This window comes from Dunckerocampus dactyliophorus, chromosome 13, assembly GCF_027744805.1.
Source record: "Dunckerocampus dactyliophorus isolate RoL2022-P2 chromosome 13, RoL_Ddac_1.1, whole genome shotgun sequence".
NCBI classification, from domain to species: domain Eukaryota; kingdom Metazoa; phylum Chordata; class Actinopteri; order Syngnathiformes; family Syngnathidae; genus Dunckerocampus; species Dunckerocampus dactyliophorus.
The window spans coordinates 21,871,404-21,891,949 of record NC_072831.1 but is presented as its reverse complement, the minus strand read 5'-3'; the positions used below and the strand labels follow the sequence as shown (position 1 = coordinate 21,891,949).

Below are 20,546 nucleotides of genomic sequence, written 5' to 3'. Positions count from 1 at the left end.
GAAAATGGATGGATGGAATGTTATGGAGTAATACAAATAACATGGGAAACAAATACTTCAATAAATTACCTTTACTGCAAAATAAATTCTGAGGATTACAAAAACTGATCGAACCAGCGCACTTTGCCGTAAAACGTAGCAGCTGTACCATTACATTACCACAACGGACTGACAGCTGAATGGGTGAATTCTGACATTTTATTCTCCTATTCTGTTGCATGCTGTCAATCATTGTGGCAGTGTGGTGTCAGATTATTCTTTCTTTTTTTCCTCTCTCTCCTGCCTCACAGCAGCAATGCATATCCCCTGCATATTTGTACTTGCACAAAATTGGGCCCCCCATGAAACATGTGGCCGGATGCATAGCATGTGTTCTGTGTGCAGGGAGTGCATCTAACATACAACTAACTAAATGGGGGACCTGCTGTTATGACTACAAAATGATTAGATTAGTCAAAATTGTCAAATAACTGCTGTTTGTGTTGTGTCTAATCAAAAACTTAAGCCAATTACGATTACAAACACTTTGTAAATCGTAAACAGTTATGAACTAGCTTTTTAGCCATTAACATTAGGTTGGGGTGGACTATTAGGTATTTTTTTTACGCCAATGTCACTCTTAAATGTTATCATAAGAGTTATAGCCATTTATTATGTCTATGGAAATCATAACAACCTATTTAATAACTAATTTATAAGCCATGTATAAACCACTAGTAAAGGGTACCTTTATTGTAAGTGTTGTATCAGTATAATACACTTTTTTTTCATTACATTATTTTATTGCCTTTTTTTGCTGATTGGCTAGGAGAAATCACATGGTTCATGCTCCTAAATGTGGTTCCTTGCCCTATAAACATCTAGAATGGCGGGATCTTTTTACACTTGATTTGTTCTTACCTCTCATAGATGGTCTTAAGAGAGATCTGATCAGACACACCGTCAGTCTCTTCCAAATAGAGGATGATCCATGACGTCCTGTAAGGCCACTCCTCGGTCAGGTTGATCCACGACGCCAGACGATCCCAGTTGAAGATGATCTGATTGGCTCTCAACAGACGGCCTGTCAAAAGATCAAACTCATAGTTAACTTTGGACCGAACCAGTTGTATGTGATGACAGAGCAGGATGTCCTCATTACAGCTGATGAATTGAGATGTGTGCTCAATATGGTTTACCTGTGATAGAAACTATATTGAGCAGCCTCCTCATGGTCTGCGGGCTGATGTCACTGAACCAGTCCTCAGTCACCAGCAGCTTTGTCAAGTCAAAAGACATCTGTCTGGTGATAGTTCTCTGCATCTGGCGGCGCCGGTATGTGTCCTTCAAAGACAAAAGTAAACAAATAATTTTAAAATTAGTAAGAGTCATTTAAATTGAAAAAAAAAAACAAAGTTATTTTTAAGTCGTGTTCTTTTCCAGCTCTTCCTGTCATATTTATCCCAAAGAAAAAAACTCTGTGACTGCAAGAAGAAGAAAAAAAACAAATCAAAGAGCCACTGTCCAAATGCAGAGCAGTCATGACATGACACACAGGCTAGCTATTGACACAGATCTACCGGGCAACATCTGTGATGATATCAGACAGCTGCCATGGTCATGAGCCAAGGCCAGGCTTTTTGGTGGACTTTGAAGTCGTAATACCACTCTTGTGACCTCTTTCTGGGACAGATGAAACATATGGCTACCACTCAGTTGGGGCTTGGAAAGGTCCTAGTTGAAGACAGACGTACAGTATTCTTGCTGTATATCCGCTTTGCAGTTAGGTTACCATTACATGAGTCTGTCTATAGGAAATGTACATGGAGGTAAATAACATGGATTTGGCTGACTGACTGCTCGGAGACAATTCTGAAATCTCAATATATAGTATACAGATAAAAAATTCAAAATTTTAAAGAGGCATTTAAAGATTTGATGACAGTTGCAAATTTTTGCATTTCAGAATATTTCCCCATTTTGGGGAAAAATACTCATCTGAAGTCACATTAAACTGAATGAGACAATTTCGTGACCATCAAAATAAGTGTTTGGCTTTCTCTTTGGGTTTTTGTGACACAAAAGTGGCAAAAAAACAGCCTCAACAAGAGGTTTTAAAAGAAGAAGAAAGTCAGAAGAGAGAAAAAGAATATGCACTATAAGGTCAATGAAGGGGACTTCATTTTCTGTGTCGCTTCTCCTCAATAGAGTCACGGGGGTATGCTGGAGCCTATCCCAGCTAACTTTGGCCAAGAGGAAGGGTACACCCTGGACTGGTTGCCAGTCAATGGTAGGGCACATATAAACAACCATTCACAATCACATTCATACATACGGACAATTTAGAGTCTACAATTAACCTAACATGCATTTTGGAATGTGGGAGGAAGCCGGAGTATCCGGAAAAAACCCACACATGAAGAGAACACGCAAACTCCACAAAGAGATGCCCAAACAGAGATACGAACCCAGATCTTCCAGATCTCCTGACTGTGTAGCCAACATGCTAACCACCAAGGCATTCAAAGCAGTAATACTTAAATGTCACCACTTATTTTTTTGCTGTCTTACAGATTAGTAACTACTTCTTTTTACACTTGTCTGCCTGAAATCGGATCTGCAAGATGGCTATCTGCTTTGCATCCTTCATCACTTTCCATAAAACTTACGGTAAAATGTTTGCCCTTAGAACATTGGGTCAACTGTAAACAGCCTCTTTCACACTGTACTGTATATAAAGCTGGCCTTTTTCCACTTTTTTTCCTGAGGGGCCAAAGTTGATCAGCTGTTACAGAAATGTCCCACTGCTGTGTTCTGTGCAAAAGGCCCAGGCGAATATAAGCTCAATCTGTTCTGGCTCTGATTCAGTATTTCTTCAAGATTTGTGTGCAAACGAGATTAAAGACAAAAGGAGTGGCTCTTCATTTGTGTATATCCAGTAATGCTACCAATTTAGCTGGTCAATTATAACTTGAGGATGGGTCATGACATGAATCATTCTTTAATTTCCCAAAAGCTCTTATTTCAGCAAAAAGCAGAAAGAGTCTCCTCTGCCAAGAGAATGGATGTCACGATGCCCCTGGAATTAAATAGCTAACACCAGCATTTGAGGGTGCCAGATATAAAACCCAGGGTCCAAACAAACATGCGGTAAACAAGAAAGTGGAGGCGGGGAGGAAGTGGAGGGTTAGCACAAAGGTCTCGCAGGGGGCAGGAAGGCATCAGCGACAGCAGCAGAGTCGCTTAGCCTCCTGCCAGCAGACCCGGTTGCCAGTGTTTTGTCACAGGGACCCACTGCTGCTCGGCCTTGTCATTAGATGGTGGCGACGCAGCAGGAAGGATAAACAGCCATTACATCAATTACACCAGGAACCTTGGCTGCACACCCAGCACTCCGCGCTCCCCCACTCTCTCCATATCAGCATGTCTCCTACTGTCCACTGGCCTCCATGCAGCCTGCCAACACCACGCCTGCACTGAGCATCCTCTTCAGAAGGTGGCGGAAATGAAAAATCAGTGAGGCTTTCTAAGGCAGTACGCATCACTCTCTGCAGGTTACATGGATATACAGCACAGTTTACTGTACAGCCAAAGCAGAATGTGAGCAGAATTAATATAAAATGACAAGAAACAAGTATTTATGTATTTACCTAATCAATGATCTTGATTTGTATATATGTAAATTAACTGCCCAGTTGAACCTTATGGTAGGTTATTTACTTGAACAAATAACATTCAATTTACAATTTTATAAAACTATGCATGACTATGCAAAAGTTTCACCTCAGTAAACATCTAAAGAAGTAACTCCACAATGGCATTTGGCTTTTCTTTGTCATTTTTTTTTTTTTTTTTTTTACTGATGCCACCAGTGACAGGAAATAGGGAATAAAGGGGTGATGATGACCAGAGAACCAGAAGTAGAACGTATTACGACATAGAAATGTGGTACACACATCCTGATCTTGGCTGCTCAGTACAATATGGCACTAATAATAATAATATTAATAATAATAAATTGAGCTCTGTCTAGCCTTGAAGTGAAGCCACTCCAGTATAAGCAGCAATCTGCTTCTGCATGTTTGCCACCGCAGACTGTTTTTTGGTTTTACTAGCTGAGGTTAACTCCTTTGTATACTTGCATGATAGTTGTAAATGTGAAGATGTCACTTGGGTTTTGTGATTGAGTTTGACACTAGAACAGATAAATTCACCGGCTTTTACCCTGCGGTTGAGAGCGTTCTTGCTGCCGAACTTGGCCTGATCTGGAGCCAAGCTATTTTGAGACATCTTCTTGTCGCCATCATCAGTCCATCCTGTGGCAAAATAAGGAATGAACAAGATGAGTTTCCCGACCAAACTCCTCATATCAACATGCAGTTGGCCGTACCTTCAGCAGCCAAGCTGTCACCGTTGGTGGAAGCCGCCATGCAGAGCTTCTTGGCAGTGCTGAGACCTCGGCTGTTGAGGAACACAGGCAGGTGGACAATGTTTCTCATGTAGTCGTGGCCATTGATGTTTGAGTCTCTCAGCACACTGTTGAGGTTTTGGTTGATGGCTTTGATGATGATATGGGGGTCGCTAGCAAAGATGGAGATGAAGGGGCCTTTGGAGAATAGAACACGCACCTAGTTGGAGAAAGGAACCATAAACCAGTGTCAAATAAGACTACCGTATATAAAAGACATCCATCATCTATAGGGTTAACAGTTGTGGCTGTAGGCAACTTCCGGTGTTTTATTAATTCCACAAGCTGGAGTTGAGATGTATCATGAGTGGTCAGCATAGTAGCTTTATCTACCTCTGTATGCACTTTTTATATTGGTAGCGCTACTCTGCTGTTGGTGTGAAATTCATGTGTGTTTGACTTACTGTACTGTAGTTTACAATGAACTACGAATGCTGTCTGAGCTGTTTTCTCCTTACTACTCTTACAACATTGGTTCTTTTCATCCTGTGTTATACATTGTACTTCTTAATGAATGACCATGTGGTCTAAGAGCTACGTTTTCTTTTCCACGTTCTTATGCATTTTGAAATTATTAAAGTAAAAAAAAAAAGATGTTGTTATATGTAATGAGTTTAAATTTGTAAATAAAAGCCTCTCTCCATGTATCACCTGCTTCAGATTAACAAATTTAGGTAAATATATACCGTACGTCCCAGCTATAATTTTAGATCATTTTGACACAATATTAAATATATTAACAATTACTAGACAACAATGAATGTTGATTTTCACCACACTCGATCAAGAAAGGATAATCTACTATTATTTTATGGAATGTTTTTTGTAAAGTGTGACTGTTTTTTGCTACTAAATAACATCAAATTAAACTTTGATGTAATACTTTCTATTACTTGATATGGCCAACAACTTCATATTTTCTTGGACATGTGTTTGTTAAATTGGATTTTAATCCTGATGAAGAGCTTTGGCACAGTGGGGCCTTCTATCCTACTTTAAAAAGGGAAGTATATGTCATCAAAGAGGAACTACCAGCAGGCTAAGCTCTGACGCATCATCCATCTTGTGTCTGCACTGCAGCACAAAGTTATTAGGAATTTCCACTGCGTTAAATAAACGGCACTGTCCAAACATCATGGGACGTGAATTTGTGTGGTTTCATGGTTTGTTCACCTCTGACCATTTACTGTAGCTTCACGTGCTCCACGCAAGAGGGTGAACATCTGCCTCAGATAGCAACAGCTATACACAACATCACATGAATTTGATAATACACACATTGACTTCAAACACTAACACAGATGAGAAGATTGCATTAGCACACAGGAGGTTGCAATCTACTTGCGGACAACTTCACAAAATAATAACATTTGGATAAAGGTGGGGAAATTCTATTAGAGCAGCTGGGAGGAGACAAAAAAAAAATGAAAGAGAAGCTGCAGTAGCTGGGAACAACGGGGTTGCTGTACACCTCCGGAGTGAGCGTGTGTGTGCTCAAAGACATGAAAAGTTGGGCTCATGGGAACAAATATTCTTGAGTGACTTACCGTGTCCAGCATCTGCAGCACTTTGTCCTGTTCACAGGCATCCAGGCCATCTATGATGACAGCCATTCGTGTCTGGTTCTGGGTGAAGCCATCAATGGTCTTGGCCATCTTTGACATCAGCTCCACTTCATGCTTCAGAACCTGACATGACAAGGACAAGGACAAATGTACGCTATCTACAAGGGAAACCACAACAATATCACCGGATCTTTCGTGTAAAATGTAGATGAAGCATTTCATGTTGACTAACGTGTGACAAAGACATTACACATAAAAGCATACTTAATCTATGTACTGTACCTTCATAAACCCTTCACTCTTGAGCTGGTGCAGGTTATTGGCAGCCCTGTGCAGGCGTTTCCTCTGGGAGTTGAGAACGGAATCACCCACCTGCCACCAGGTCTTACAGTTGAGGAGCAAGGCCAAGCCCACCACACTGGCCATGGCTATCAGCACCGCATTCACTGTCAGGTTCTTGGGGTCCACCTGACAAGTCATGAGATCCTTAAGGCAGCATATTCTGTGACCACTTGTCTATACCCATTATCTGTTTATAAATACTCTGGCAATTTAATAATCATTTTAATTGCTTTAACCCACCTTAAATATAGCCAGCAGAGCTAGGCCGGCAATGAGGCAGCAAAGTGTCAAGGCAAACAGCACAAAGGAGGGCATGCAGCAGGTCTTCTTCCACTTGTTACCTGTTATTAGGTGGGAGGACGTGAGTAATGTGCAATATTTACTTCATTAAAAACATTCTTAAACACTTAATAGTGCAGTGTGGGAGTAACCAGTTCGGTCAGGCCATATTTGACTTATTGCTGTTTAACAAGGATGAGATCAAGAATTTTCTAACAAACTGTGACTTGTACGTGATTGCTGGACATTTAAGTCACCTTGGATTTCATCATTCTTGAAAACCCTGAACAGCCTGGTGGCCATGAAGCCAAACTCCCTTTCACAAGCATCTGAGAGCGTGGCAATCATCTCGGCCATGGAGGTCTCCCCACCAACACTGGACAGGCGATTATAATCCGTGAACAAGAACCTAACACATATAAGAGAGGAAACACATCTCGTTGAACAGATGAAAAAACAAAAAGTGATTCGGTGCAGTTTGTGTGACCTCACCTGACTGGCAGTGCGCGGGTGGTTTGCTCAGGCAGTTCGGGGGGGTTGACAAACATCAGTTTCAGCAGGAGCTCAAGGTAACCAATTTGGCGTGCCAGGCGGGTGCTGATGACCCATGCCCAGTTCCAGCTCTCTCTCTCACGTCGGCTTCCAAAGTACACCAAAACTGGAGCAAAGACCAATGAGCGAAGGTTTGGACTAGAACTGGTTAATAGCTGTAACATTTGTATCATTCAGGTATATTCAGTTAGTTGTATGAACGTTTTGTGATGTGTTTCGGCTTTCTTCTTGCATCTGAAAAAGCTATTTTGCGGGAAAAATCAGCAGCAGCATGTTTACCCGTGCTTTTTGATTGTGTCATGGCGCCCTCTAGTGAGCACCACACATTCATGCATCTCGAAAACAATTTTTCAATCATGCCAGTAGTTTTTCTTTTTTACCAAAGAAGATGTAAAGCAAAGCAAGGAAGCTGAGTGAAACAGCAATGGCCAGCTTGTGATCAACAGTAAACCCCAGGATGACGGCCACTGAGCCACACAGCAGAAGGGTGAGGAGAACCACCAGCCAGGAGAACTGGAACAGGGGCTCAATCTGCTGGCCTGCAAATGTCTTCATTTCATCTGAGGGTAGAGGATGGAGACACCGTGTCAGGTCATTCCACTTTTTCAACCTTCTCATGCTGTGGGAGTACACACCCTCCAGTTTTTTAAGAAGAAAAGACTTCCCGCTGCCCCACTGCGCATACAAGCCAACACAGATGGGTGGCTGCATGGTGGGCTCACTGAGAATGTCGGCAAGAGCGCTGCTATACAGGTCATAACCCAACATGTCCCCGTCTGACTCAGTGGGGGACAGATGCTCTGAAAGACAAAACAGTTCAGGTGATAAATATTACTGGTCATTTGTCATTAATGTAGCACAACAAGAACATGGTCGTACTGGCGCCAAATATTTGCGTCAGGATGCTTTTCTGGTGGGTGCAATCAATGTTGTATGGCGTCTCCCCGGCCTTGTTTGGGCGGTAAAGGAGGCGGCCATCTTTAGGGTTCCTCAGCAACAGCTCGGCCAGCTTTCGGCTCCTCCCCCTGATGGCAATGTGGAGGGGTGTGTCGCCTTTCTGTTTGGTTAACAAGGAGGCCAAGGCCGAAGGTTGACTTCAACTTGAATGTAAGTAAGCTGTCAAGAGGGAAGAGTTCTTACCTTGTCTATAGCTGACACCTTGGCTCCTTTGTCCAGCAGCAGCTCTACTATCTCAATGTTTCTCATTTTCGTGGCTTTGATGAGTGGTGTTTCACCCTCCTAAAATACCAGGATACACACTTAACTACAAAAAAACTATTGAGAAATTGTGAAAAGCGAGTACATGCTATGCGGCTGTGGAATGTCATACCTTGGTGCAGCTCTCAGTGTCAGGGTTACACTGCAGGATGTCTCTCACCATGGTGGCGTTACCCTTCTCCACCGCCCAGTAGAGCGCTGTCTTACCATCCTGATGTGAAAGAAAAATACAAAGCTATTTGCATTTCTATGAAAAATAGAAACGGTGACAGCAACACACCAAAAAAGAAGAACATGGAATTAAAGCTCAGAAGCTAGGAAAGTATAGTGCATGGGTCGGCCATTTTGCCTCCTCTTCCAGTACAAAAATAAAAAAAATGTCAGGAGCTGAAAAACACTGCACAGCTTATAAACTTGCAAATACTGTAATCTTTTTTGAAAGTTACCTGTTACAACAATACATTTCAACAAAGCATGTTGGCCTACTCTGAAATAATTTAAACCCTCAACTCTGTAAGCCATTTTGAATGGTTGCCATATTTGTTTAAAATTAAAACAAAACGTAGCCAACTTTAACATAAAAAAAGCTTATCAGAGTTCACATTTCTGCAGACCAAGGTTGTTTGCTCAAGAGCGTTTCCACCTGCGCTGAATTGTCATAAACGACCATTCTATTGGTCCTCTCCTTGACTGTTGTTGCAGAGAGGCATTATTTCATTTTCTGAATCATTTATTCTTGTTTATTTTTTAATTGGCAGAATAGATGCGCTGATATTTTTATGAACGATTCTTTCATGTATTCTCCATCCATGAATGACTTCCGCCTCCTTCCCATCTCGTGTGCAGTCCAGTGTTGCCAACTTGGCCATTTTCTCACTAAATCCTGTGACTTTTCAAACCCTCTTGGGGACTTAATTTCCCAAAAGCCACTAACAACAAATGTGGGGACTGGTAGTTGGGAGACTTAGTGAAAGCACTGTTTTTTGGTATACTAAGTGAAAGCACGTGCTGTTCTGCAGTTCCTGCCAAGAGGTCTGCCCCTCCTCACAGCAGTCACAAGCGGTCAATGCACAGTCCAACTACAGCGGCACACTATCTGCCTCTCCCGGAGTCACCACCTCACAGGCCCTAAACACATGTAGCTACAGCACGATTCTCGTTGTAAAACATATTGTTATGCTCTTGTTAATAGTTTTATTTTACTGCGCAGTAACTTGCTTCAGACGCAACTTAAAACTCCTTCACCTTTTTTCTCTCCAGTGAGACTCACTGCACTACACTAGCCTACTTCCCCTTCCCTTGCTCATCCAATCAGCACTCAGAAGGCAGTCTAGATGGAATTGGATGGACTTGCGGTTAGTTGGATATTTCATCCTCTTTCTGAACATGCACATGCACATTTCCCCTACTTCGGTGTTATAAAAATCACCATGCTCGGCGAAGGGAGCCCCATGCAGCTCCACAGCTGCGCATTGCCAACCCCTGTTACAGTGGAACCTCACCATTAAAAAATTTTGAGAAACACAAAATCTGTATTTTGCTTTTCTTTGCATTTTCTTGTGAGTTATTTTGGGGAAAAGTCTGATGAGAACCATAGAATCAGAAATGGAATGTACTGTGACAGAGAGATAGCCTGCGTCAATGTCCTGGCTACTCATTACAATACGGCAGAACTGTAAACCTTGGGAATAAAAAGTTGAAAAAAATGTAATGTACAATAAAGTCAGTGGAGTTAATGGAAAGAGACCCGTCTCCCACGACTACAAAGTAATCCAGATTCGGTACTACATTTGAAAATGTGTGAAAAGGTGCCACCTTTGTGTAAAAAATAAGCCACCTGCCATCAGCAATCCTCCCTCTCCACTTCATTAAATGTAATGCCTTGGCAAGGTTCATAAAAAAAATGACTAGTTTTATTTTGTTTTTGTTTTATCATGCAGTGTTTAACTTCTTTTTACGCTTGTATCACAGTTAATGTGCAGTTTGACTATTTTCAATTTGTTTTGAAATACTGCATGTACAAATCAGAGGTAACCAGCACCCCACAACAGACTGAGTTTCCACTGCTTTTAATACTGAACCTCAAATGGCTCTGCTGTTCATTTATGTCTGTTTTCTAGGCAAAATATTTGCATGAACTCTGCGCTGTGAATTTAAGTTCTCTTGAGTAGTAACACCTGAGCAAAGTAAACAGTATTGAGTTGCAGGGAGACTGTGAACACAAACAGGACTCCTGCTTGCTTCTCAAGATCAACAATGACAGTGGGAAAGGAACTCCTACCTGGCCCCTGACATCAATATCTGCGTATTTGTTCAACAGAGCTCGAACTATCTCCACGTGGCCTCCTCTGACTGCTCCAATCAGCATGGTCTCCCCACTCTGGAGAGAAGAAACAGCAAGAGGGAAATTGCATTTGTTTTCCCATGTGGACCTCTTTGGAAAAACATTAGTGTCAAACGGGCCTCACCCTGTCTGGGATGTTAACGTAAGTGCCGGCATCCAGCAAGTCCTGGACAATCTCTGTGTGACCCTCCTTGGCTGCGATGGCCAGGGCCGTGTTGCCATCCTTGTCTGTCATGTTGACATTTGGGTTCCTCTTCAGCAGCTCCTTGACAACTTCGGTGTAGCCGCCTTTCACTGCCACAATCAAAGCTGTCATGGAGTTCTGGAAAAGTCAATGAAAACGCGCAAAACTTGCATAAGCTCCAAACTGCTGTTGATTGCTTGTAGTTGTTGTACAACTGCACTGCATCATGTTAATTGACTGACTGAATATGTTGGGTTTGTGATTTAGTGACACAAGAAAAGGTAAATACACTGTAAAACAGTGATTCCCAAACCTTTTACACTTGCGTACCCCTTCAGACATTTGACCTGAAGCTACATACCCCATACTCCTGCACATTTAAAAAAAAAAATGAACATAATGAATTGGTTAATTAATTTTTAAATTTTTATAGTAATTCCGGGTCAAAAATATGGTGTAACCGATTAGTAACACTGCTAAGCCATTTAACTGTGGCACATACCTTTATTATTAATGATGCCTGTGGACTATGTGACATACAAGTGTCACAGTCATGACACTGATGCAGTAATGCAGCCATAATTCACTGATCATTGGATTGCTACAATCTACTTACAGCTCCCTCTTGGTCCACGTCGGCTCCATTGGCTAGAAGGTGCATCACACTGTCGTAGTGACCTTTCCTAGCAGCCCAGATCAGCGGAGTAGTACCATACTGGGAAAAAAAAAAAAAAACACAATCAAACAAAGAGGGAAGTTGAGACTACACAGTAATTATTGTTAAAAGAAAAGGGCAAAATTTATTTGCAGAGAATGGAAGGATGCTCACATTTTCTGTATTAGATATACAATGCCAGTCAAAAGTATTATTCATTCAAAAGTAGCACTCATTCAATAACATGACAAGGTGTCTCCAAACTTTTTTTTTTTTTACAGTATGTCAGTGGGTTGTTACCTTGTCTGAGCAGTTGACCTTGGCTCCGTGCTGCAGCAGTAGATGGACAATCTCAGCGTGACCACGACCTGCCGCCCAAATGATGGGGTAGACGCTATACTGTTGAGAAAAAAACCATAGCGGTGATGCCATACCTAATGATAAAGTACAGTATCAAAGCACAAGTACCTGGCCGGTGATGTTAGGGTTAGCTCCTTTATCCAGGAGCAGCTGTGCAACATCTGTACGACCTTTATATGCGGCCCACATGAGAGCAGTCCAGCCTCCCTAATTAGAGAACACACATAATCACAATTATTTGTTTAAACATACAAAATGTAAGGAAAACTGCTAGAAAAGCGTGGTGTTCGGATAACAACAGTTTACAATCCTCCAGAATACAACTGAGGCAACGTTTGTAGGTTGTGTGGCAAGACAATGCGCTATTTACAGCTGGTGTGACACGCATTGTACCGAGAACAGTATTGCACTTTTTTTTTTTTTTTTTTTTTAATAATCCCATTGTGATTTGTGTTGTGCAGCTCAGACAAACCTCACAAGGCAATGACTCAAACCACATGCCATCCCATATTTCCCTTCCCTGAAATATGTTATATAGTTGGAAATACCGATGTGGAAAAGTGTTTGCCCCCTTCCTGATTTCTTATTTTTTTGTATGTTTGTCACACTTATATGTTTCAGATCATTAAACAAACTTAAATATTAGTCAATGGCAACACAATTGAACACAAAATGCAGTTTTTAAATGAAACTTTTTATTATTAAGGGAGAAAAAAAATACAAACCTACATGGCCCTGTGTGAAAAGGTGATTGCCCCCTAAACCTAATAACTGGTTGGGTCACCCTTAGCAGCAACAACTGCAATGCGATAACTTGCAATGAGTCTCTTACAGCGCTGTGGAGGAAGTTTGGAATTTTGAAGAATTGTAATTCAGCCACATTGGAAGGTTTTCGAGAAGAATTCATGGTTACATTTATCACAACAAGTCTTCCAGGGCCTGTAGCAGCAAAACAGCCCCAGACTATCACACTACCACCGTCATATTTTACTGTTGGTATGATGTTCTTTTTCTGAAATGCAGCGTTACTTTTACGTCAGATGTAATGGGACACACACCATCTGAAATGTTCAACTTTTTTCTTGTCAGACCACAGAGTATTTTCCCAAAGGTCTTGGGGGTCATTAAGAGGATTTCTGGCAAAATTCAGACGAGCCTTAATGTTCTTTTTGTTCAGCAGTGGTTTTCGTCTCTAAACTCTGCCATGCAGGCCGTTTTTGCCCAGTGTCTTTCTTATGGTAGAGTCATGAACACTGACCTTAATTGAGGCAAGTGAGGCCTGCAGTTCTTTGGATGTTGTTGTGAGGTCTTTTGTGAACTCTTGGATGAGTTGTCGCTGCACTCTTGGGGTGATTTTGGTTGGCCGGCCACTCCTGGGAAGGTTCACCACTATTCCATATTTTGTGGATAATGGTCCTCACTGTGGTTCACTGGAGTCCCAAAGCTTTACAAATTGCTTTATAACCTTTTCCAGACTGACAGATCTCAGTTGAATTAATAATTTCTTTTAGATCTCGACACGATGTCTAACTTTTGAGGATCTTTTGGTCTACTTCACTTTGTCAGGCAGGTCCCATTTAAGCGATTTCTTGATTAAGAACAGGCCCGGGTGTGGCTAAAGAAATTGAACTCAGCAGTTAAGTTAGATTTTAACTGGGTGGACAATCATTTTTTCACACAGAGCCATGTGGGTTTGGATTTTTTTTCTCCCTTAATAATAAAAGGTTTCATTTAAAAACTGCATTTTGTGTTCAGTTGTGTTGTCATTGACTAATATTTCAATTTGTTTGATGATCTGAAACATTTAAGTGTGACAAACATGCAAAAAAAGAACATATGAGCAAGGGGGCAAACACTTTTTCACGCCACTGAATGTCTTACTACCTTACAATGATCAGTCCAACTGTACACAGACGCTACTTTACTCTGTCCTGTCTCCGGCAAGTCTGTATTCCATAAACAAATCATATTACTGCCCCATAGGGATAACATTAAGAGATAATAAATAGGATTACAACAAGAAAGAAGCCATCCCACTACTAGTAGGTAGTAGTATTAATCTTATTTTTTGGCTAATGGATCTTCCACTTCAACCATACTCATGGTGTCACATTAACGGTAATTAAATGAAGACATGAATGATATATTATTAAAATGATCTTTATCATTCTCACCATGTCTCGGTGTTCCTTGTTGGCATCGTTATCCAGCAGTTCCCTCACTACCTGGATATGACCCTCCTTGGAGGCCGAGATTAGCGCTGTCCAACAGTCCTGTGTGCAGATGCAAACGATGTTACCATGGGAAACTCCATTATTGTCCATTGTCCTGCTGAAAGAGTGTCAGTCTGAGATATCTGAGGTAAAGAACCGACCAAACGGCCATACTGAGTGCTCATGGAAAGTGGGAAAGGGTCAAACATAAGAGCTAAGAGCAACAAAAATGATTGGAGTGTGTCATGTGTAATAGAGGGGATCTCCAGCATGCTAATGCACTCTTAATTCAGTCATAGGAGTGTGTACAGATATGTGTGCAAGCTTACAACATCATCATAGTTGACATTTGCTCCTCTTTTGATCAGCTCTTGCACTATCTCTAGATTGCCCTGCTCTGCAGCCACCATCAGTGGAGTCTGTCCATTCTGAAATCAGAGAAAACAGCAATGCCATCAAGATTCTGATATTAGCCAAATGGCATCAGAATTTATCATTTAAGAAATATACTTTATACCAAACTGCTGTTATCCCAGGTCAGGCATTATGTCGCCACTATTTAGTGAAAGATTTGGTGTGATCCCTCTTCTGACACCACACCAATTTCCCCCAGGAATCAATTACGTTCATGCCAAACGTAAAGAAATGTCAACAACCCCATATCTTTCCTTATAACACATACGGCAGCACCCTATAAATGACCTTTATCTGTTTTGTCAACGCTCTTCCCACACATAGAAAAGTTATTGTGACTTACATCACTTCTGCTGTCCACATCTCTAAACTTGTCCAAATGAGCTTTGATTGCAGCAAGGTTCTCCTCCTCCACGTAGCTGAATAGGCTCTGAACGGCCATGGAGGTCATCTTCAGGGAGGTGGTGGTATCCATGGCTGGGTGGTGAACACCTGTATACTGCTGTGGCAGGAGAGGGAAGATGATTAGTGTTTGCAGTAGGCAAACAGTATAGGTGAGACGGAGGGTGAGGCATCATTGCAGAGGCTGGCGAGTAAATAAGTACTGTGCAGACTCAACGGCACAGAGTTACTCATGAAAATTAAAATGCATACTCAAAAAGTAGCTGACTTTTTCATGAAGCAACATAAACATCCATAAGCCAAGTGAACCTTTGGCATATTTGATGGTTTCAAGAGGCACCAGAGTTCCTCTGTAGCACTGGTGCAAATCAGATAATCATTTAGAATATGCTCAGCTCACGTCTGCCTGTTCATGCTGAAAACATCAACCGAAACTCGGGGAAATGAAGGCACAGATCACAGAGTTTCAGTCAAGAAGTCGGATGAAGCCGGTGAAAAATTTTAATCCTCTGAAGTGAGGTCTGGAGATGACCGGTGGATTGGACCATGGGCAGACACTACCACAGAGACATTTGGGAACGTCAAGTACTTCATTACAGTTTTTCAGAGATATAAATAATAATACCTTAGATATTTACACACATGCTGTGTGTGGTACTAGCCTAACCTTTTTGCAAGTCGGTGTCTGTGTTGCGGCTACATCTCTTCAGGTTACAAGCGTATGTGAGTGACAGGAAGAAAAGCTCTGACTTGGCTTGGGGTCGTTTGGTGTCACATGTATAAATCTCTAGAGGAATATAAAACTTTAAATCTTGTATTTTTCAGATTTTTTTATAGGGAAAAAATGTATTCTTATATTCAAGCCGACATGGTAACAGAGACAATTGCTTTCAACACAACAGGGGCAAATCAGTACGTACAGTATAGTGGCTTAAGTCATGATTTTTATTTATTTATTTATTTATTTTAATAAAAGTTTTTAGTGGCTTTTACTGCAGAATATGCTGCATTACATACACTTTTTTTAATTTTATCGCCAATGTAAACTTCAGCATTAACGGCTGTGGTAAAAATGTCGATAAGATTACAACAGAATAAAGTAAGTCTTTATTTATTAATTAGGTCATTGCGTTTATTAGAGAGGAGGAAGTGTAAGCACCCTCTTTTGCAAATATCGCAAAACATTTTACATGACTTTAAAGTGAAAAATAAGGATAACGTGTATACTATCGCTCTAAAAATGCTTGGAGAAAAGAAACAGACATGGTCCGCTTTGAAGATTATCCATAATTGATGTTAAGCAACCAAAAGACTCTTTTTGTGTACTACATACAGAGTTGCCAAGCTTTTTAACAGCAGCATGCACAAATAGTTTCACTTATGTAACTACAACGCCCACAAGATCATCCTGGAGCAATAATTAAAAGCCTTATGGCTGCTTATATCACTTCACCGGACAAAGGAAAACCCATCAAACATGGCTGCCTCTTTGTGGCAGGGATTGAGACGATCAATAAGAATCACATTAATAATTCATCACAGTTGGGCTCTTCCATCACGGCCGAGGCCTGCTTCCCGCCACTAAAATTAAGCAGCTGCTTTTTCTTCAGAAGTGAGTTTCCTTCACTAAAACGTTAGCAAACACGCAGCTTAGCATTTCAACATAATCTTGGAGCCACGCAAGCAGCTCATGCTCGGGTCAATATGGGCTAAAATGTCACATGATTGTTGGATGGACAGTACAAAGAGCCAAAGCAGTCAAATACAAAGTGAATGAATAATCAGTGCACTCTTTAGCGTTTTTATTCCAATTCTACCTGCAAGGATCACTTGTTTCCTCGTATTAGACAATATCTAGAGGGAGGAAAAAAATCCTTTGTTGATAGTGAAGGCAACAGGGTCCTGTTGACACACCCTCCTGGTCTTTCATCACAACATGGAGATGATACATCTTTAAAGAACCAATCCAATCCATCTCGCTCCCTTAACGCTGATCAGACACAAACACCAAGCTGATAGAAATCAACAAATAATGAAACCAAAACCCTGACAAGTGAATAAAGCTAGTATGAGAGCCAGTCACAAATACAATGGAATTATTTAAAAGAGAACACACAAAGAATAAAGAAAAATCTACCTTACCTTGGTTGTACCTTGGTGAAAGCTCTGTTTTGGTTTTTCAACACCAATCTACAAACACACATCTACAAACACTGCCGGGATCAGGCTCGGCATCCCCCCACCTTTTTTTTTTTTTTTTTTTTTTTTACACTCAAGGCTGAATATTACATGAGGGGGTTGGTCTACACCCATCGCCTCTACACACAATGGCAACACTACATTCACTGCTGGATTCAGATGAGAGGGGAACACCATTATTTGTGTCATTTCTATTTTATGGGTAAAGACACGAAAGATGACAGATTGTTGGATTAGTTTCACTGAGTGCCCACTATTTTTCAAACTCAGGATTGTTAAAATAATCTGTTTACAATGTCTAAACCTGACCATGTGATTGAATGTTTTCAAATGATCTATTCTTTCAAAGCCAAGTTTATTTTCAAAATTCATATTTTACATTCAAACTAAAGATATGGACTAAGCAAAATGTCAAACTCCAAATCTATATGCGTATGTAAGTAAGGAGTACCATTTCTTTCACTTTCATGTGCAGTTTTACAAACAGGGTATTACATAGTTTGTTATTGTATTTGATTATATAATTTGATTGTACTACATTATTCATATTCATATATATATATATATATATATGTGCATTTTAAAAAATAAAATTACACTGTTTAAAAAAATAATAACAATCAGCAATTCTCTCCTCAGGTAAAACAACAAAAAAAATTAAACTACAAAAAATATTTAACATTTTAAATTAATATATGTGTATCATCATATTTAGCAAGAAATACATTGTGTTATTTTTTAATATTTATTATACTAATTCAATTTATTTTATTATTGCATTATACATACCATATTTTATTTATATTTTTTGCTTAGATTTTAAGTGCGCTGTAGATGACATAGTTGCATATTATTTAACAACTTCTTGAGATAGGTGACATCGACAAACATTATTTCTTGAAATAAAAATTTTAAATATGTAATGTTAGTGACAATGCTATCCAAACACATCATATATAGCTGGGGTGTCTCTTGATGGCAAAGGAACAAAAAAGTAAAGTGGGAGACCCAAAAAAATATCACTGGCGCTGAGGCGGATGATCCAACACGGGACGATCCTCAGCCCAAATGAAGGTTGTTACTGGTGCAGTCCAACAACCATCAGATGGCATCTGCGAGAAAAGGGTTTTAAAAAGAGAAAACATCTTAAAAGGCCTTGTCTACTACAACGCAACAAAATTGACCATTTGGAATTTGCACGAGAGCACCAAACATGGGACATTCAAGGTGGAAGAAAGTTCTGATGAGAAAAAAATGGAACTTTGATGGTCCTGATGACTTCCAACGTTACTGGCATGACAAGGAGATCCCACCTGAGATGTTTTCCACACGGCACATGCGGTGCCATCATGATCTGGGGTGCTTTTTCCTTCAATGGAACAATGGAGCTTTAGGTTGTGCAGGGGCGTCAAACAGCAGCTGGCTATGTGGAGATGTTGCAAGGGGCATCCCTCATGACGGATGGCCCTCGTCTGTGTGCTAATGACTAGGTTTTTCAACAGGACAACGCTGCAGTTCACAATGCCTGCCTGACAAAAGGACTTCTTCCAGAGGAATAACCTCACTCCTTTGGACCGTCCTGTGTTTTCCCCTCATCCACATCCAATTGAAAACACTTGAAGCTGGATAGCAAGGGAGGTTTACAAAAATGGACATCAGTTCCAGACGGTGGATGCCCTCCGTGAAGCCATCTTCACCACCTGGAGCAACATCCCCACTAGCCTCCTGGAAACACCGGCATCAAGCATGCCCATGCCAATTTTTGAGGTGATTAACCAGGACAGCACCGCTACTCATCACTGAGTCCCTTTTTGAAAATTGCATTTCTATTTTAGGAGGGTTTCAGGGTTTTTTTAAGCTCTAGTCTTAAACTTTTGATCAGCTGATGAACATCTAATTTCAGTTTAATGGTTGTTTGCCATAAATTGCTTACTCACATTTTTTTTGTCTCACTCCCATTTATTTTTCTTTTTTGCATTGTGAAGCTCTACTTAGAACCTCCTTAAGATTCAACAGTGCAAAATGTAAATTCTTGCAATTTATCAACTGGTGTTAACATTTTCATCAGGAGTGTATTAGCTTGGGAGCCGAAAATGGCTATATATATATATATATATATATATATATATATATATATATATATATATATATATATATATGTGCACACACACACACACACACACAAGGCCACAGTTGCAATATCAATGATACTTCTAACTTTACTGTAAGCCAGTGCAAATACAATTATTGTGCATTTAAAGACTTTGGAAAATTGTTACATACTAGTATTTTAAATTTGACCGTTATCAATTTGCAGGTTCACATATAGCCCAGTGTGAATGTTAAACAAGAAAAGCAGTATATCTTCTCATCACAGGGTGTAATGTGAGGACATGCAATAGTAGGCACTTTTTAAGTTTGAAGAACCAACACCGGATAGCATCTCTAAATTTAACCAGCTCAGCTCTTCATCACATGTCATGTAGATGTTAACCTGCTGCGACGTATCCAGTTCCGTTAATTAAAAAAAAAACCATGTTTATCAGGCATAAACTATATTGTGTGCAGTTTGTAGTGCAATATCTTCCGCTATCCTTCATTACGTTTAAGATTAAAACTACTTGGAGCAACTTCCTATTTTTAAAAGCAGCCTGGAAAAGTCGTAAAATAGTAATTACGCGACTAACATTGCAAAGCATGTAACACAATTGAACGTAAAATGTAATTTGTTGCTTTAAAACTGTTTATTTACCACATTGGCACTTGGTGTGCAAAAGCACACACATCTGGATGTGACTTCTTCCTATCACATGGCCACAATGTGACAGGTTAGCGAGATAACTATTGATATATTTTTGATAATATCCTGCTTCCCTCTGCTCTTGAAGATTTAATGGTAGTTTCAGTGACACTCAACAGGAGGTTACAACAACAACAGCAGCGAGCCCAATTTACAGTAGCTAGCATGCTAGCTGTTAGCTTTAGCTCCGACGGGCTAACACAGCAACAAGTACTAATCATTTTAACACTTCTACAAGGGGAAATAAGCACACAACAGAAGCTGAAGTACTCTTACCTAGGCTGAGATGCTCTGAAAACGTCCGGAACTTTCAGTCATATGTCATAATATTGTAGCGTTTTCATTTGTATACAGTCTTTTTGACTTCTTTTTTTTATCTGAATGACGTGTACGTGGGAGGTATGGCCTGGAGCCACAGGAGTGCCGAGAAGAAATAATAAATATTAAAATATGTATTTCTTAATTACTTATAAAACGTAAATGTATTTGTATTTCAATGTTTTCCAATGAATAAAATATATTTTTAAATGTTTTATTTTTTATTTATTGAGGTCCAGTATGACATCATATAG

General features: G+C 40.3%; 1 protein-coding gene across 9 annotated transcripts in view; it reads right to left on the bottom strand.

Moving 5' to 3' along the window:
* The window catches only part of kidins220a (kinase D-interacting substrate 220a), a 54,433-nt gene extending 34,049 nt beyond the window's left edge, over positions 1–20,384 (bottom strand). For 5 of the 9 annotated variants that reach the window (XM_054795918.1, XM_054795923.1, XM_054795925.1 and 2 more), the window contains exons 1-23: positions 20,251–20,384; positions 14,917–15,075; positions 14,489–14,587; positions 14,121–14,219; positions 12,055–12,153; positions 11,887–11,985; positions 11,548–11,646; positions 10,872–11,069; positions 10,685–10,783; positions 8,516–8,614; positions 8,326–8,424; positions 8,065–8,242; positions 7,821–7,985; positions 7,566–7,745; positions 7,126–7,291; positions 6,891–7,042; positions 6,595–6,695; positions 6,295–6,480; positions 5,995–6,135; positions 4,370–4,607; positions 4,204–4,295; positions 1,179–1,323; positions 901–1,063 (exon numbers count right to left, since the gene is read on the bottom strand). In XM_054795918.1, the coding sequence (XP_054651893.1) occupies positions 901–1,063; positions 1,179–1,323; positions 4,204–4,295; positions 4,370–4,607; positions 5,995–6,135; positions 6,295–6,480; positions 6,595–6,695; positions 6,891–7,042; positions 7,126–7,291; positions 7,566–7,745; positions 7,821–7,985; positions 8,065–8,242; positions 8,326–8,424; positions 8,516–8,614; positions 10,685–10,783; positions 10,872–11,069; positions 11,548–11,646; positions 11,887–11,985; positions 12,055–12,153; positions 14,121–14,219; positions 14,489–14,587; positions 14,917–15,048 (3,029 nt within the window). In that variant the 5' untranslated portion in view covers positions 15,049–15,075; positions 20,251–20,384. Of the gene's footprint in view, positions 1–900; positions 1,064–1,178; positions 1,324–4,203; positions 4,296–4,369; positions 4,608–5,994; positions 6,136–6,294; positions 6,481–6,594; positions 6,696–6,890; positions 7,043–7,125; positions 7,292–7,565; positions 7,746–7,820; positions 7,986–8,064; positions 8,243–8,325; positions 8,425–8,515; positions 8,615–10,684; positions 10,784–10,871; positions 11,070–11,547; positions 11,647–11,886; positions 11,986–12,054; positions 12,154–14,120; positions 14,220–14,488; positions 14,588–14,916; positions 15,076–16,792; positions 18,287–20,250 lie in introns of all 9 variants that reach the window. The other 4 variants (XM_054795920.1, XM_054795919.1, XM_054795922.1 and 1 more) reach the window with 4 other exon arrangements.
* Positions 20,385–20,546: the final 162 nt, after the last annotated feature.